The 17685-nt window shown below is 38.6% G+C and overlaps 1 protein-coding gene across 5 annotated transcripts; it reads right to left on the bottom strand.

Annotated features, from left to right (window-relative positions):
- Positions 1 to 5405: 5405 nt before the first annotated feature.
- Positions 5406 to 17633, bottom strand: zgc:123010 (uncharacterized). Of its 5 annotated transcripts, none has more exons than XM_027013960.3 (17): positions 17375 to 17633; positions 12518 to 12591; positions 12299 to 12379; positions 12047 to 12103; positions 11750 to 11956; positions 11445 to 11570; positions 10848 to 10890; positions 10580 to 10670; positions 9917 to 10058; positions 9709 to 9813; positions 9365 to 9443; positions 9133 to 9166; positions 8932 to 9009; positions 8720 to 8822; positions 8201 to 8304; positions 7914 to 8088; positions 5406 to 7812 (listed from the first exon to the last, which is right to left on the bottom strand). In XM_027013960.3, the coding sequence occupies exons 1-16, from the start codon at positions 17430 to 17432 to the stop codon at positions 7953 to 7955; spliced, it is 1518 nt and encodes a 505-aa protein (XP_026869761.2). In that variant the 5' UTR covers positions 17433 to 17633; the 3' UTR covers positions 5406 to 7812; positions 7914 to 7952. The 5 variants fall into 5 exon arrangements, with proteins under 5 accessions (XP_026869761.2, XP_081580710.1, XP_081580708.1 ...); XM_081724584.1 differs by having other exon boundaries at positions 9133 to 9163; positions 12299 to 12397; XM_081724582.1 differs by having other exon boundaries at positions 12299 to 12397.
- Positions 17634 to 17685: the final 52 nt, after the last annotated feature.

Consider the following 17685-nt stretch of genomic DNA (forward strand, 5'->3'; position numbering starts at 1 on the left):
TACTCAAGTTGTGTTCAGTCAATTGTAAGTCACTTTGGATAAAAGCATCAGATAAATGTAATGTCATCACAGAAAATATATAAAGAAGTGTACATAACAGCTGCTACAGTTTGTTTGATAAACATAAAACTTTCCTATTATTAATGGATAAAAGTTTCCTTTTATTTAAACATGGACCACTGCATCAAGTGTTTTTGCTGAGGTTTGCTACTAAGTTATTTACTGTGCTCTCTAGGAAAAGACTGAAGCTCATCACCAGCTGTTTTCTTACATTTGTTTGGTATTTGCAGTTACATTTTGCAAACAGGGCCTGAGCCATATGAGGAAATTTTGGAGCTAAATGCAACCTACTACTGTTGTTGCTAAAGTGTATTTCAGGTTTAAAACCAACCTCAGTGCCAATTTAGAAAGACGTGTTCACAGCAATCACACCCAGCCAGCTCATGCAAGGTGGGTGTATTAAGGTCAACAATTACTGTAAATCCCAAATCACAAAACATACACAAAACCTACAAAAGGAAAAGTGTGAAATTAATCAACCAATTTGTGGAAATATTTAATTACTTGTAATCCAAATTCTGGCCAAATTTTTTTTGTTCCTTTGTTAATTCAAAACTATCATCTTAGCTGTTTGTAAGTCATGTTTGTGTGATTCAGAGCTTCAGTGAGTATCCCTCCCTTTTGGGTAAACCATGACAGGAAGACGGGCTCCTATTAGAGGCCCCTAATCAGAGAGAGTTCTCATTGGGTAATTGGGGAAGAGTGAGAGCCAGAAATAAACATCCAGGAACCTCAGATTAACACGATACCAAGTTACTGTGACAGATACATATACATTACAGTAAATGAGCATATAGCATACACAGATCATCCATTATAGGATATGTGCTTTCTTCAGAATAACACAGTAAACATCACGTGACTAAAGTTATAGGTAAGAGAATTGTAAGCAAACTGATGATTCAGTCCATTAGTTTGTAATACGTGCATGGATGTGAATGGCTCAGTTGCTGCCTGCTAAGTGTGTATGTGCATGTGTGTGTGAGGTTAGGGCGGAGTAAACTGGAGCCACAGACTGAGCTCTTAAGAGGCGCTGCTGTGGTGGACTGCTGCCGCCACCTCTGTAATTACCCACCGAAGCCTGGATCTGCCCTTAGCCACAATTTGCGGTGCCATGAAATAAATATACACTCTCTAACAATAAACAACAGCCTTTTTAAATTATAGCACCTCCTCCTGTTCACCCCTACGATCCACTCATATGCTCTCTGCTGAAGTTGAGAATTTCCTAACATTTTTAGAAACTCTATGAAGATGCAAGTGACTTAAGACAAGCAGACCTCCACCTGAAGTTAGACCAATAGTTGGAGTCTAATTTGGTAATGACAAAGCATCTTTTGCTTTAGCTTTTGCTGATTTAGTATGATGTCAGTTTGACCTGACTTTTTGGTGTTCAGTCCTCGTCTTAATCTACTCCAGCCTGCACCTGAAGACCAGGCTTAGCTGGATCAGAACTTTGATTTTGAATCAGGTGTTAGATTTTCAAGAACAAGGGTAAACTCATTCATCCTTCAATATAAAAAGACAATAAAATGAAATACAAAATAATCATTTGAAAGAGTAGCCATTATTTGTACATTATGAAATCGCCATAAATTTTGTATTCTTGTTCATTTAGCTGTTTCAGGTGTTGCATCGGGTGTTTTATGACCAGTGTATTTCTGAAAAGATGTCATAGAGGGGTGGATGCAATTAGTCATTGTTTAAATATATATATATATATATATATATATATATATATATATATATATATATATATATATATATAAAATTTGTATTTTCAGGTCAGACTCACCGAGAGACCTCACACATCTTAAGGATCTCCAGTGAAACTTGAGAAGCTTCTGGACCAAATGTACCTTACAGTTTCAATTTTGTTATCAATAGCCTTTTTTAAACAATATGCCAAGACCACAAACTACTGGCTCTAAGCCATAATAGCAGTTTGGTGCTTGTGTACACGCACAATAACACTGTAGGTGGCTTTAACCATTTTCCCAGTTAGAGTAGTGGCAGTCATGGTAGCCATGGCATCATGCTTTATGCCAGTGAAAAAGAAAGACCTCCCCCATTAGAGGAAGCACATCTCCAACTAACACTGAGCAGCAAAAATCATTCAGACCCAAGTTTTACACGCTAAATGTGCTTCAAGCTACAAATGGATTGTCGGTAGAAAGAGGTTGTTTTTGGAGAAAGGTGTTTTACATAACTTAAATGAGAGCAACAACCCTCTCTGTTAATTGGCAGGTAGGTACTAACCACTATTTTTACATTCTTCCCTGACAGTCATAAATCCAGTCTTAAATATGCTCTATACACTCAGAAATGCATGATGTTTAACTGAAGTAGTATGAGATGCTACAAAAGAAATAAAGGTAAGTGTGCAAATCCAATCTAAGTATAGGATCAGCTTCCCCCCCCCCCCCTCCCCATTTCATAACATTTTCATTTTTATTGCATGCTGCAATGTTTTGACCTTTATCAGGTAAATCAACTGTGTAATGCAGTGAACAAGTCATAGAGGCACAGGTAATATAATTATATAATATATAATTATATAATCATTACTATTAAGAGAAGTGTTTTATGTGCCTGTTTATACTTTGGTTTTTAATCACATCATTACCTGTGCCTACATAACCTGCTCACTGTATTACATGGTTGATTTGCCGGATCAAGGCCTATTATATTGAAATGTCTTAAAAAGTCATTGTGCGGACGTTCTGCTTTTTTGTTGCTGTTGTCAAATTGTGGACTCAGAGACAAAATTGAGGCAAGAAGGGGCAAAACTGACTCTGCACAAAAATGACTTATGACATGTGACTGAATCAAATGGCAATATTCTATGACTTCCTGACTTTTTGGAGGATGTCAAACTATGATGTTGTACTATGATGATTAAATAAATTTTTATTAAAATATTTTAGATGTATATATACACTGAAAGGGCACTTTATTAAAGACACCTTCCCTTTTACAATTGGATTGGAGTTTTCCTGTATGGAAATTAGACACATGACCCCTGAGTGCAGCATAAAATCAGGTGAGAGTTTTCTGTGGATCGATTTCAGTGTGAAAACCAAGACATCTGAGCAACTTCGAATGAGGCATGGTCATCAGTGCTAGACTAGCCAGGGTGACTAGTTTGATTACCATTGCTTTTAAAGGGATAAAGAAAGGAAAGTCGCCAGTGGGCAAATGTGCACAAAAATTAGATAACTGAGCAGTGGAAAAAAAAAAATCACCTTGTCAGATGAATCCAGATTTCTGTTGCACCATACTGATGAGAGTGTCAGAATCACAATCAGCACAATCAGCATAAATTGATGAGCCCGTCCTGTCAGGTGTCAATAGTTCAGCAGGTGGAGGTGGAGTAATGGTGTGGAGAATGTTTTCTTGGCACACTGTGAGTCCTCTGATACCTGTGGATGGACTTTTGGACAGTAGGGATTACCTAAGCATTGTGGCTAACCAAGTTCATCCCTTCATCCCTACTAGTCAAGTATCTTAACCACTGAGCAACCCCTGAGCTACCACTATGGATCGTTGGGAGCTTGGCAACCAACAAGAAGGCTCTCCAGAGATGCATCAAAAACAGCCCTACTATCCAAAATGACATAAATGCCAAAAGGTGATTCAAACTTGTTGTTTAACCCATTGATGCAATGCCCTCTGCTCTCATGAGCCTATACAGTTAATCTGGCTTTGCTACCAGTCATCAGATACCCAGCAAGCACAATAAAATGACCAAGAGAAGAGCTGAAGAATGCTGACAGCAAGACTAGAAAACTCCTCACAACACATGGCGCACTCCACCCAAGATCCAACATCCAGAGGTTGTATACCAGCTAGAAAGAGGGCTCAAACGATGAGACATAAAACATCGAGTACATCCAAGTAATGACCCCTAAGGATGAGCATTGCCATGGCCAAATAAATAAATGTCAACAAGCACAAAGCACTAGGTCACTTGAAGCAGGAGTATATGACACCCAACAAGACCCAAGGTGCAGACTGTGCAAAGGAGCCCCTGAGACAATCCACCACTTGTTAGCAAGGTGCAAGATCCTGGAGGGGACAGCATACACTGAAAGATACAAGCAACAGATATCATATACAGAAACATATGCAAGACTCCCAAATCCAAATTAAAGGAGCAGCAGAGAACAACAAACCTAAGATATTGTGGAACCACCAGATCCTAACACACAAGTAAATAATAGCATAACAAAAAGACAGTAATAGACCAGACACAGAAAACAGAAGTAGTAAAATATGTGGCAATCCCAAGTATTAGAAAAATACCAGGGAGTAAAAGAGGAAATAGAGAATGTGAATAGTTAAAATAAAGATTACCTCAGTGGATATTTGAGGCCCTCTATCACCTGGAAGATGGAAGACTGGCAGAACCCAGGATTCCCAGAAGAGGGCATTCTTGGGAAGAGAGAAAATACTGTCCTTCACCATCAAACCCCCAGGCCTTTGATGAGACAGCAGTATATATGCTTATGTATAATACATTTATGTATGCTTGTTTGCTCATGTGAATGTTATGATTAATCAAAAAGAAAAAAAAAACACATCTGGGATATCTAAGAATGGTCAGGGTCACAATAAGAGATTTAGCTTGTTAGCTGAGGGCTTATGATCTTATTGCAATCTTATGTGACACCATTATTTCAATGACCTTGACACTGATATAATTTTTTTTTTAAGTTTATGCATCTCTAGGGGGTTAAATGAGAATAGCTTTACCTGTAGGAAATGAAATAAAAACACAAATTTTGAACCCCTCAAACTTGCTAAATACAGATAATCCAATTCCATCTAAAGATTCAAATAATCCAATATACAGATATCATCACTGCTGTCTCTTCTTCTTTATCCACACTGTCTGCATGGAAGTACAAGCAATACCTGCCAATTCAGCAACTACTATGCCTTTTATCCAAGTTACCTTCTTGCCCTAATCTCAATTGTCAGACGGCTGATGGATGCTTGCACAGCTATTTCAGTACTTAGTCAGTGAATATTACAACTAATGTTCATGCACACATGTAGGTCATTAACTCTCAGGGCAAAGGTTTTATTTCACTCTATTACAAAAACCAGTCACAGACATCTACATAAAACAGTCTAGGCAAAAACAAAATTTGTGTTTAATTTTAATTAAAATTACCTCTATTCTTATGCACTTGAGGGAACTAACAAAGGGCTTGGAGTTTGAATCAGGTGATTTATAGCAAAGACAGTAATCACTGATTAGGAGTTGCCCATGTACTGAATACACCTTGGTAAAGAAAACTGATGTGAACAAATTGGAATAATTGAAAACTGAAACAATGCAGAAGAAACGTCAGTACTTTTATTTTAGTGAGCTCTTTGGTAATACAGTGCAGAATATTAGAACACTTGACCCCCAAATATAAATAAATAAAAAATGAAAGTTTCTAAAGGGAAATGGCCAAATAAATGAGAAACATTAAAAAACACAAAAAAAGACATTGAGATATATAATGCTATTCACAAGTGTCCCTTCTTTTGCTGCTACATGAAGTGTCTCAGGATCTTAAACAATTTATCTGTCTCTGCACCATTTGATAAACCTAGTGTTAAAAAAAAGTGGTTTGCAATAAATGTCCAAGGGAGAAAGATACTTAGAAATGCAATCGTTGCCATCATTATGAAAAATAATGTCATTATCACAAAAAAAAAATAAAAGAAGAGCTTTATTATTAGTGATGTTAATGTTCAAACAACAATATCACAAAAAAAAATTATTTAAATTTTAACTGCTCTATTGATCAGTCATGCTCTTCTCTGGCAGCAAATGACTTAAGTATTAACTATACCACCAGCCATCTTTCTTTCAAACTAAGGACTTGAAGCGGGAATCTCTTCAGGAAGGCACCTGATAAATCCTAAATAGATGCAAAATAAATGAATTACTGTGCTCTTTATTATTCATGAGTTTTCATTAAGACCTGACGTAATTTAGCATTTAATTATGCCAAAGTACCTAAACAAAGAAAAAATGTCAGTACATTTCCATTACAGAAAATATTGTGGAACAGTCCTTGTTAGAGTGGCCTGTAGTAACAAAGGAAAGATACAAAAAACAAACAATGTCTGTTGTAGCACTGCGTAAACCAGGCTTCCATGACTCTAGGCGTAGGTGGCCATGCAGCCAGAGTTCAGAGCCTACCTGACCCACTGGATTTAACTCATAAGCTAAATGTCAAACCTTCAGAGCTGAACCAAGGGCCTCTGATGAGGAAAAACACTAAACTCTGACAGGCTCCAGCTCTCATAGGCTAGTGTGCCATACTCCTGGTGTTAATATTAGTGTTTTTGTTTGGACAAATGTTTGTTAAACATAAGTAAAATGTCCCTTATAACACAAAGAGCATTTCCTCCAGCATGACATAGAGATTTTATCCCACCCCCCATCAAAAAAAAAAGTTTTTACTCATTTTCTCTCAGTCAAAAAACAGATTTCTTGACAAGGACTATAAGGAGTTACACCTTAGTAACCAATTGCTGTTGCAGACATCTTACTCTGGCTAGTGACAGAAATGGCTAATCACAACAGCATGGAAATGTTGAAGTAAACTGCAAAAATAATAATAGTTCAATATGTGTAAACACAGTATTTGGGAACATTTACATAACTCCTAACTGGTAAGTTAGATGCCTGTGACATAACATGGCAGAAATATGATGTTCAACATTACACAGAGAAGAAAACCTGATAATGACAGTGAACTGGTTTTGTAGTAAGTACCTCTGGGAAATATCTCAATAACTATATTAAAACAATACAATGTCTACTAATACTTTCATTCCACAGAGCAGTATGTATTGATGTATAAAGTGCAATAATATGTGACACTAAGGAAGAATCAATAATAGAGAATAACTTGATCCAGTAGACCACATTTCTTTGGCAATTGCTGGCTTTACCCCATTTGACATTGATATCCCATAACAAGGGCCCTTTGAGAAAAGGACAGAACTGGGTTCACTCCAGTTAAGCATTATGACGTAGTCATAAATCAAATTAAATCTGATAAAGTTTTTTAATTGGATTCGGTGTTGAATAAACCTGCAGTGTTCATGCCTGTTTTTTTTTTGTTGCAGTTTTTTTATATAAATATAAAATGGTTTACCCCTTCATTAAAATAGCTTTACTTTTATTTCAAAGATGAAGGCAGGGTATTATTTTTTTATATATATATATATATATATATATATATATATATATATATGAGAGCGCTTATGCCTTTTAGTGGGTACTCTTAGCTGTTTCATTGTTTTCTCCTTTTCTGCATGATTCCTCTTGAGGTTTTACAGAACATGGGACCGAGGCCTCGAATACCTCTCAGCAGTATAAAAGGCAGTGGGTGAAGTCCCACAGCTTGTGCTGACCTGTGGCTCCTCGTTGGCTTGGAGAAGAGAAGGGAAGCGCAAAGATGATGTGACAGGCCAGGGCTGGCCACAAAGACCAGCAGGCTGAGTGTGGCGCAGCCCAGCGGCCTGACATGCTGCCCCACCCAAAGCTCATCATCACAGCGGCAGCACACTGTTCCCAGGAATCCTGTCCTCTGCTCCCCCATCCCTCCCCTGCTCAAACAATGGGACACTGGAGGTGATGTCAAAAAGTTGAACGGAAGGCCCAAGGCACTGAGGTCATTGCTGAGGTGAACCCAGAGCATCATAAGACAGGACATGTCCTGTTCCGGTTTAAAGAACCTATACTTAAGAAGAAGAAAAAGAAAAAAAAAGTTTCTGATCTTAGTTTCTTTTTCTCAATAATATTGTCTGGCTTTATGACAGGAGTGAGGTAGACTTACAGGAAAAGGAAATATGGAGAGAAAAGAGAGTGCAATGCTTCAGGGCTGCCAGAGTTTCCTGTCTTTGCCCCGCTGTTCAGGAATGTGTTTATAGTGACACTTGTCCCCAAAGTGACAGCCAGTAGTCCTCCAGAAATAGCACTCATCTCCATTGACAGGACCTCTGCGCCTAGCCCTGGAGGACAATCACCCACACATACACACACAGTTAAAATACACCATATCATACAATATAACCTCTGGATGTCACAGTAGATCCCAGATCAATTAATGCAAAGCTCCGTTACCCAGCAGCCCCCGTAGATTGTGGTGCATTGGGAACAGGCAAGGGTCTCTGGGTGCGTCTGTCTGGATAACGTACGACTAGCCGCGTGTTCTCCATCTCATAGCCCTGTTATGTTTACAGAAAGTGAAGAGGGGGGGGGGGAGATGTTAATGTTTATTAATCAGATATTGAGTTAATGCAGGCCCTAAAGTTTGTGGTTATAACAAAAAGGCAAATTCTACTCATAAAAGGTAGGGAGAGTTTGTGGACAGTGGTAGCTCAGTAGTTGAGGTTCTTGACTTGAAATCAGAACGTTGCCAGTTCAAGCCCCACCACTGCCAAGTTCCCACTGTTGGGCCCTTGAGCAAAGCCCTTAACCCTCAATTGCTGAGTAAGCCCTTAATGTTCAATTCTGTCATAATTGTAAATCACTTTGGATAAAAGCATCAGCTAAATGCTAAAAATGTAAATGTAAATTTCCTTCAAAGAGTTTAGCATTCTTAACAATTTGGTGACATTTAAACCATCTTCGTGTACTCACATTCAGTTGTTCCATTGCCCGCAATGCCATGTTGGCATTCCTGAAGTTCACAAAGGCACAGAAACGCTCGTGGAGCACACGGATGCTGTCAATTTCTCCATAACTAGAACAACAGGAGGCAGGAGGGAGTCAGCACATGTCAAAAACAGGAGGATGGAAAATAAACAAGTGTGACCCAGTCGAGCCCACTAAAACCCAGGCTCCTGCCTCACTTTTTGAAAATGTCCCGCAGGTGCTTCTCCGTCACTTCTCTGGTTACATTTCCCACCCAGAGAGAAGGGCAAGGACTTCTGATATGGAGAAACAGACAGAGATAATGAGCTAACCTATGACAGACACATGCAATAGGCATGCAACATGCATGCAATACAGCAAGAGTAAAAGAAATACTGCCAGCAAATTATTTGACATACCCAGGCTGAAGCAGGGCAGAGTCATTGTTTGCTGCTATGAAAAGGTAAAAAAAAAAATTACAATACAAAAGGAAAAATGTTACAAGAATTTTAATGACCAAACCAATGCCATAAGATCTGATCCACTGTAAGCTGCTGTCACTAGAGGAGACTAAGACAATATTGCCCTCACATGGACAAAAGAATTACTGCAGTATTTACTTTACTTGTTCATTCTCATTCACCCGCATACCTCTAGCTTCAAGAACAGCCTGAACTGTGCTGTACTTCTCCAGCAGCAGCTCACTTTGCTCCTCTTCATATCCCAGATCCTGGTAAAGAAAGGGGGTGCAAAGAGGGGTAGCCCTTTTAAACTTTCATCTAGTCATTCCTAAAGCAAACAGATACTACTCATTCTGTATCACCAGAGAGTATAAAAACTTCATGTCTGACAAACCAATATATAAGGAACACACTTTTGTTTCCATAAAATTATGCATGAGAGACTTATGCCATTCAGTTAGCCTGGGCCATCTCCTGAAATGCCATCTCGAATTATAGGTATGTAGATGCTAAAGATTCTACCGAGTAACTTGCCATGAGCTGTAGCACTTTGCAGTAGAACAGCTCTTTAACTGCCTCATCACAGTCCTTATCCAGCTTCAGCACCTGCTCCATAGCCTTCTCAGCCTCACTGTACCTCTAGCAGAACACACACAGCAAAACCAAACAGTTGTCAAACAATAACTGTCAGCAGTCATCACAAACATAACTGTCAGTTAAGGGACCTGCTTTTGAGGCTTACCATAAGGCCCATGAGGGCACTTCCTTTGCGGTAGTAGCCTTTAGGCCACTCTGAGGCCATCTGAATAGACTTTTCAGCATCAGCGAGTGCTTGAGGATACTGCTCCAGACAGTAGTAACAGTATGAGCGATTCCCAAAAAACCTGCAATCCCCCAGAACAAAGGGACATTAAATAATATGTTTGTCGTTTTCCAACCCATGCAACAATAGACCACTCTCAACCCAACAGTGACACTGGCACCTGCCAGGTCTAGGAACTCTGCTGTGCTTGAAACTCAAAATCCACAACAATACCACCACATCAGTGTTAATAATGACGGTCCACCTCCCAAATAATACCTAATCAACAGTGGTCCAATAGTCAGAAATGGACCACGGAAGAATTGGTTAAAGGCTGGATGACAAATAGCACATATAACATATAGGCCCCAATTTATTATCACAGATTTATAGATGTACCTAATAAAGTAGCTAACAAAGACACATCATAGGTATTTGTAATAAAGTCAGTAGAGAATTTAAAATGATACGAAAAGGTTATAAAAAGGGCTGAGCTGATAACACAGTGAACTTGTCCTCTCAAAAGTTACAGATGCTAGTTATATGTCAGAAAAGTAAAACCAAACATGCATTGACTGTGTGGAAACGGGAGGCAGCAAGTACCTGTAGTCCTTTGGGTCGTATCTGATAGCTTCTGTAAACATAAGAACAGCCTGAGTGTACTGGCCCTCCTGCACCAGTTTGATCCCTTTTTCTGTAGTGGGAAGAACAGTGTTTTTAGTTTTTTAGGGGAATCTGTTCCTGAATTCAATGACTGTTCATCATGATCTGTAGCTGAAGAATTTGCCCACTACCTCCAGGTTCTTGACTTTTTCCTGATCATTTACTAAGAAATATTTTTGTACAACGTGTGTGTGCGCCCATAACACACCTGTTAACAAGGCACTTTTAGATGCAGAGTCAGATCCACTGACCTGAAACAAAAACCAGCAGACACTGTGAAGAAGGGAGCAGTGGAAGACAGGTGAGAAAATGTGATTTGGTAGAGCACAGCCTTTACACTGCAGTTCCTATGAGAAGGTCATGGTCAGAATGCCATAGCTTGAATGCCAGAAAGCTGACTGAATACTTTGTGTCTATTCTGACAGGCTGGAATGGCTCCATTTAAACTGAGCGAACAGCAAACAGTCCATATTTACCCACCCTTTTGATAAAAGGTTTGAAAGCATCTAGTTTGTTTTTCAGAATTAGCAAAAATGTGGGAAAAATTTCATCCAAGTTTCAGCTTCAAGTATTTTATTAATTCATATGAATTAATGCCCCCCTTTAATTCGCTGTTTGTAGAGTTAAATTAGACAAGTAAATAGCCATGTCCTGCAATGGACAAACCAGGATAGCTAGCCAGCTAAGCCTTGAGCTGCAGAAAATTAATGCGTTATGTTAAGGTTAAAGTTGTGCTGGTCAGTGCCAGTCATGTGGAAATAGCATGTTATTACAGTCCCTGTCATTCCAGCCCAGGCTTACTCACCTCCCTGCTTCTGGCCTCATTTTCTTTGTTCTCTTTGGATTTACGACCTTCTTTACTCTTTGCTTTAGGCCTGATGTGATTAAAAGCATTGGCAACAAAGGCACTGTTTACATCCCATTCTGGCTCCTGAGGGAGAGAAGATGGAAGAGTGCATCAAGTTCATTAAGGCCTGATGAACCAAATTCTAATGCAGGCTGCCTCCACATTTGTGCTTCTAATGCACAGGCTTTGAACAGCCTCATTCTGCTTGGCCATCATAGGATGATCCACAAATCAAATTCGGATGCGTGTGGGTTGTGTGGTACCTCCTCAGGGGGGCGTGCTGAACACTTCTGTACACCTTTGTACTCCGAGGCCAGTGACACTGTGGCACTGCCCTTACTCAGAGGAGTTTCTGCTTTCTTCACCACCTTCTCCTTCACCTCCACCTGTTGCTCCTGCTCCAGCACCTCCTCTGCCTCAGACTCTGTGTCCTCCAACTCAGAGTCGAGCCCACCACGCTCTTCCTCCTCCTGAGAGGATGGCACGATAAGGACAACCACCCTTTATGGGTATTTGAGCTGGTTTATTATATGCTATGCCATGTGCTCAACTGGACTTACCTGCACAGTGTGTTCATCTTTTTTAACCTGCTCAAGTTTCTTCCGCTCTCGTTGACGCTGAAAATGAAGACAAAAGTTCTCTCTAGTTCTCCTCACTTACATTCAGTAATAAAACCTTGTTAATCAACTAAATCTCATTTTATTTTGACAGGAATTTTAATAACATTATTCTTAATTTCAAACAGTTTTACTTTTATTTTTTCACAAGGAAGACTTTCAACTTGTATGAATGTGTGTATACATCCAGCTAACCTTCCTTTTAGCTCTTCGTCTCTCAGCTCTCCTACGGGATTTCTCTACTTCACTGAGGCCTTCCTCTCCATTCAGCACATCCTGAACCACAAACGCACACTGCTGCCAAGATTCCCCCATGCTCAAAGCAACAGACATGCCAATTTAACTTCCCTACTCACAGAAATCATTACAACTGAATTATTACACAGTTGAATATAAGAATGCTGTCTCCCCTACCTGTGAGAGAGTGTCCTCACTGTGGTCAGAAGGGGTACCAGTCTCCATCTCCTCTGGCCTTTGTTCACTGGAGCCTACAGAGGTGATGGAGAAAAGTTGGTCAACTGAGACAGACTGACTAAGAGGAAAGACTGTTGCGGTGGACTGCTGTAAGATGTCATATGAACAGATGAGGGAAACTCCATTTTCCCAAAAGCAGAAGTGAAAAACAAGCAGCCTGGCTTTGCTGCAGACAGGAAGAAAGACAATTCTGTGGAGCAGTGGCTGTCCATCATTCTGAAAGGTTACCAGCTGAGTTGGCTTTCCTTCACACAAAGATGCAAGTTGTCATTTGCCATGGCGTACATAATTCTTCTCAACATCCAAAACAATGCCAAACATGCAACAGAGGGCCACAGAAAAGTGACTATTGAATAAAAATTTGAATTTAGAACGATGCCCACTTTAAATAGCATGACACATATAAGCCTGGGCCCATCATTAAATCATTATAAACGTATTCACCTTGTTAAAAGCACAGTGTTCTAATGTGACAACCTGAAAATTAACACTCCACCATCCCTCATCAATGATAATCAATATTAATTTTCCTACAGTCTATGTATGTATGTATATACGTATGATTTGTTACATATGTATTTTCTCAGATTGAAAGATGCTTTTAGGCTTTTTACATATCGATTGTGGAGCCTACACATTTAAGTGATATCTATATAAAAGGACTGAATTTCTGTTGCAAGCTATTCTACAAAGGAACAAAATTGTGTCACAGTGCACAGCAAGACCCAACAAAATAAAAGTGAATTCAATCACACTTAATCCATGCTGAAGACTATAGGACAAGTTCAAATGTTTGTGCTCTGGGGATTGATGGCATGGGCATAAATGCCTAGTCCTTATCAGCACCCTTAGAGCTGATGAGAAACAGCCCAGGACACTCACTGTTTGGCACATAAAAGAAGAACACAACCTCCCAAACCATTTCTTAGGAGCACAGGCCCAAAAATGTTGCTGCAACAGCAAACTAATAACCAATACCTAATAAAGAAGCTTGATATTACTTGGTTAAACATTATAAAGAAATAAATAAACACTGAGACAATTGAGACAAACATGCATTCTTTGCCTGAGTGTACAGGGTGTGAGCTTTCTGTCATTTCTGCTTGGAGCTCAAAGAGATACTACAAAGTTGCACAACTTTATAGTTCACAGAGGCTTGTAACTTTGAATTTCATCATTGACTCAACAACCGCTAATTCCTCATGCCTGTCCCTGAGATTTTCAAATTGTACATTATTTATTTATTTATTATTTAAATATAAATGTCAAATCGTAACTTCAAAATATGCTGAAAGTAGTTTCTCCTCATCTCAACATTCAAAAGACCCTTCAAATGATCTACAAATCATTCCCACTGCACTATCTGTAAAATACAAACTCTGGGCATCATACAAGAACATTGTAATGTTATCAGTTACATCCACATTACTATTCAGCAAGATTGGTTCATACAAGCATGCTAGGTAAGATTCAAGGACATACATAGGTCAACAGGATAAGTGCCACCTGCTGACAAAAGAACATTTATTCACCTGTGCTTAATAACTGAGTAGCATATCTGACACCACCATACTGAAAACAGTATGACTAATCATTTTAACGTCGGAGAGCCGCATGCCAATTTTTTGCCTCTTATAACTGGCCTAGGCCACATTCAGAAAATTCTGAATGAGAATGTGACAAGTTCTCAAAGCTCTTTTAGAATAAGTCCTTCCTGCATGAGGCCCACTGTGTCTTATTTACCTGATAAACTAAAAAGACTGTTTAAAGTTACATTATCTTAATGGAGAATAGATATTTGATTTGGTCCTACTTACAAAATTAGACAAGGGAGAAACTAAGTTATTTAAGGGTATGTTCTGGCCTGTTACAAACATGCCCAAACAGATGGTGAAGGGGTATCATAAGGCAGTCAAATTAGCATCTCTGGGTGAGTGAGAAACAATTCCCTCATGCCACTAATGTGAGAACAGAGCCAAAAGAACAGGCCCTCATTTTAATGTTATTTAACAACAAAATATGCAAGACCAAAAAACTTAATCACAGCATAAACTGCATGGCATGACTGACCGAGACCTCTCCTCAGCACTGCAAGAGTGCAATCTAAAAATCTCTGGATATTTAATAAAAGAATTATTAAAGCCATGAGAATATTTCATTAGGCTCTCAATAATTCTGCTCTGAAAGCATCAGTTACTTTGTGAACACTTCCAAAACATTTTTATTTTCTTGTTGTACACCAACATTCTGAGCTATACCTCTACTGTGGTTAAATAATTTTGCTGTGGTATAGGTTAATTTATAATACCATATGCTACATACTTTCACACAAAGGTCCAAAAATTTCAGTTTCCCTCACCTAGAATAAGCATACATTCAGAGTAAAAATGGTGATTTACGATTGGCACGGCAAATTAGTCCAAGACCTGTCTTAACCCAACTCTACGAAACTACCATATAGCAGGAAATCTAGTTCTGTCTCTCTGAAAATCAGCAGACTGATTGAAACAGGATAGTATGGGCCAGAGTACACAAACAAAAAGAAAAAGATCTAGAAAAAAATCTAATTAATTAACTTTAGCTTCAGGACTTTGAGATTCTGTAACTCCAACACTTACCTGGTAATGAGACAATCAGACAATTCAGATTATATTTTAACATGCTCTTCCACTGCCTGACAATATCAGATTTTTTTTATTTTTATTTAAAGGAACAGAAGAAAAGGTACAACTAGAAATCCTGGAATCCGCAGCTTTATTGTACAATTAAAAAAAAAAAAAGTTTATATTGTTTATATTGACTGTTTATTTCTTAGTTTCTTCAAGATCTTTTTCAAGAAAACAAAGCCCCAGCAATGTACATGGAGAACCTATTTTAGGAAGTAGAGATTTGGTATTAACACAAGACAGGAATTCCTTAACAAATTAAATAACTGACTTGAATTACCAGCAGAGATTTGGGCCTCATCAAATGAAAACCTGCATGTATAGTAATCAATTACTCATCATATAGGACAGCTGCTCTATTAGACAGAAAAATAAGTAACAAAGTGCTGGTAACTAGTAAGCATATTGCATTTGGATACTGGTAAACAAAGTACTGGATGTGTTTTCTTGAATCCACCAATATATTGACTAAATTCTTTATTTGAAGAACATTTAGAGAAATACAATGGACCGCTCTAGCAATGCAAACAAATAAATCACTGTATAGTTGATCTCAAATAGTTGATTTTGAAGAAATTGAACAAAGATCATTGAAAATTACATTTTAAAGAGAAATTTAAAAACAAAATGAGAACGGGCAGGTTGTCATTGTTGCTTTCTTTGAAATTCCAGCCTGCAGTGTAATGTAGACTAGTGACAAATAATAATCAGTCATCAGACACATGATCCAAAGTATACAGCAACAGAATAAACCTGAAACACATTTTGTTTACATTCTTTATGACCTGTATCCTGTTTGTTTCAATAATTACCAGTAACGTGTAACAGTACAATATTTGTTAGGCAGAAGAATAAACACGACTCTGTGGCCTTCCATAGATAAATCTGTGTCTGCTCGTGCGCTCGCGCTCACTCACATACAGTGTCTCAAACTTTTTGACCCTGTTTTTGAAGGTAAAATGGTAACACCGAGTACCCTTTCAAGACTGGATGAGAAGCTTACTTGATTACATTCATCTATGACTTAAAATGTAAGGATGCACTAGGCAAAGTAGTCAATTTTAAGATACTTTTGTGTCCACTGTTCGTGATCGAGTTGCTTCCTTTGTTTTCCGACAGATAAAAAAAAGTTAACAGCCAACTTAATTTCTGACCATCTCTAGTTGTTCTGAGGGCAGCCACTTGCTTGAACCACATGATTTGCCAGAATAGCAACTCCAGTGTTGCCTTGGCCCAAATAAGGGGGTTAGCCTTCTTAACCTACTTGTCTCCCGTTATTACCGAATTCGATTGTACGATATATTTTCAATTACTTATAGTTAAAATTGCCATCACATTTTAACAAGGCGTATCAACCAATCATGACAAATGAAAGCTATTATGTTTTACAGAAACGCTAAACTCTAAGATCTTTAAGATATGATACTAACTTAGCTAGCTCGATATCTGCCTTTAATAATCTAGCCGGGCTAGCTAAGATAACGCTAGTTACTTTTCCTGGTGCGAATTAACACCAGCCACAGCGTCGTACCAGCTAGCTAGCTAGCTTGAAATATTTACATTTTAAACTTTCCTGACTTTTAGTGCGATTTATAAAACCAAAGATATATTTAGGTAGTTTAAAAACATTACATTGTCCAAATTTAAATGATTTAGCCAAAGAGCCGCTTAACCTGTAGAGTTTAAAGAGATCCTGTCAACGTTGCATTCGTGGACTTCATCAACCCGAATTAGCCTGTTGGCTATCTTAACTAACTTCACCGCAACACCACAAAACATTTGCAACCCGTTGCGAACGTTATCATGGCTAGAATAACGTTACCAACATTGACGCTCAGCTGCTGAGGAAGTGTTATGATCTATCTAGCGAGCTATCGTTATATTGTCATCCTGTCGCTTCAACTCGGCGAATGTGCTTCCCAACTTTGTGTTCTTACAAGTTGCAGTTTTGTTCGTAATCAACTTGCATAGACAATTCAGACAATTTAATTAGATAACACTATCACAAAGGGTAGCTGGCTATAATTAAATTAAATCTCTCACACAGAGAAGTGAGCCAACAGTGCCATCGAAATAGCCTGGAAAATAACTTTTGCAAAGTGAGCTAAAAGTTCCAAAGACGTGCACTTACCACTCCCTAGCCCCAGTAACCGGCATATATCCCTGGTGAACCTCATCAATGCAACCATCCAGCATTATTAATTTGAATTTAACTAGATAAAACTATACACATAGTTTATAAGCAGAGAGGTTTCAAACCATGGTATACAAACTCATATTAAAACTTCTATAGGTTGTAAACCAGTGGTTTGCTTCCTGTGCATCAAACGTCGACACACTTGGTCTTCATACCAGCTCCTCCCTATTTGCGCCTTAAAGGGCCACAATATGCAATGTCGGCATATGGTTAAAGGTTCTTTCACTGTTTTTAACTGAATTATA

Source organism: Electrophorus electricus, chromosome 12 (assembly GCF_041902795.1).
Source record: "Electrophorus electricus isolate QZ-2024a chromosome 12, ASM4190279v1, whole genome shotgun sequence".
NCBI classification, from domain to species: domain Eukaryota; kingdom Metazoa; phylum Chordata; class Actinopteri; order Gymnotiformes; family Gymnotidae; genus Electrophorus; species Electrophorus electricus.

Coding starts and splice junctions, on each gene's coding strand:
- zgc:123010 (XM_081724582.1), bottom strand. CDS start 17,432: ATGGTTGCATTGATGAGGTTCACCAGGGATATATGCCGGTTACTGGGG. Junction 11,571..11,749: donor CAGCACGCCCCCCTGAGGAG/GTACCACACAAC, acceptor TCTCTCCCTCAG/GAGCCAGAATGGGATGTAAA. Junction 8,305..8,719: donor GGGCAATGGAACAACTGAAT/GTGAGTACACGA, acceptor TAAACATAACAG/GGCTATGAGATGGAGAACAC.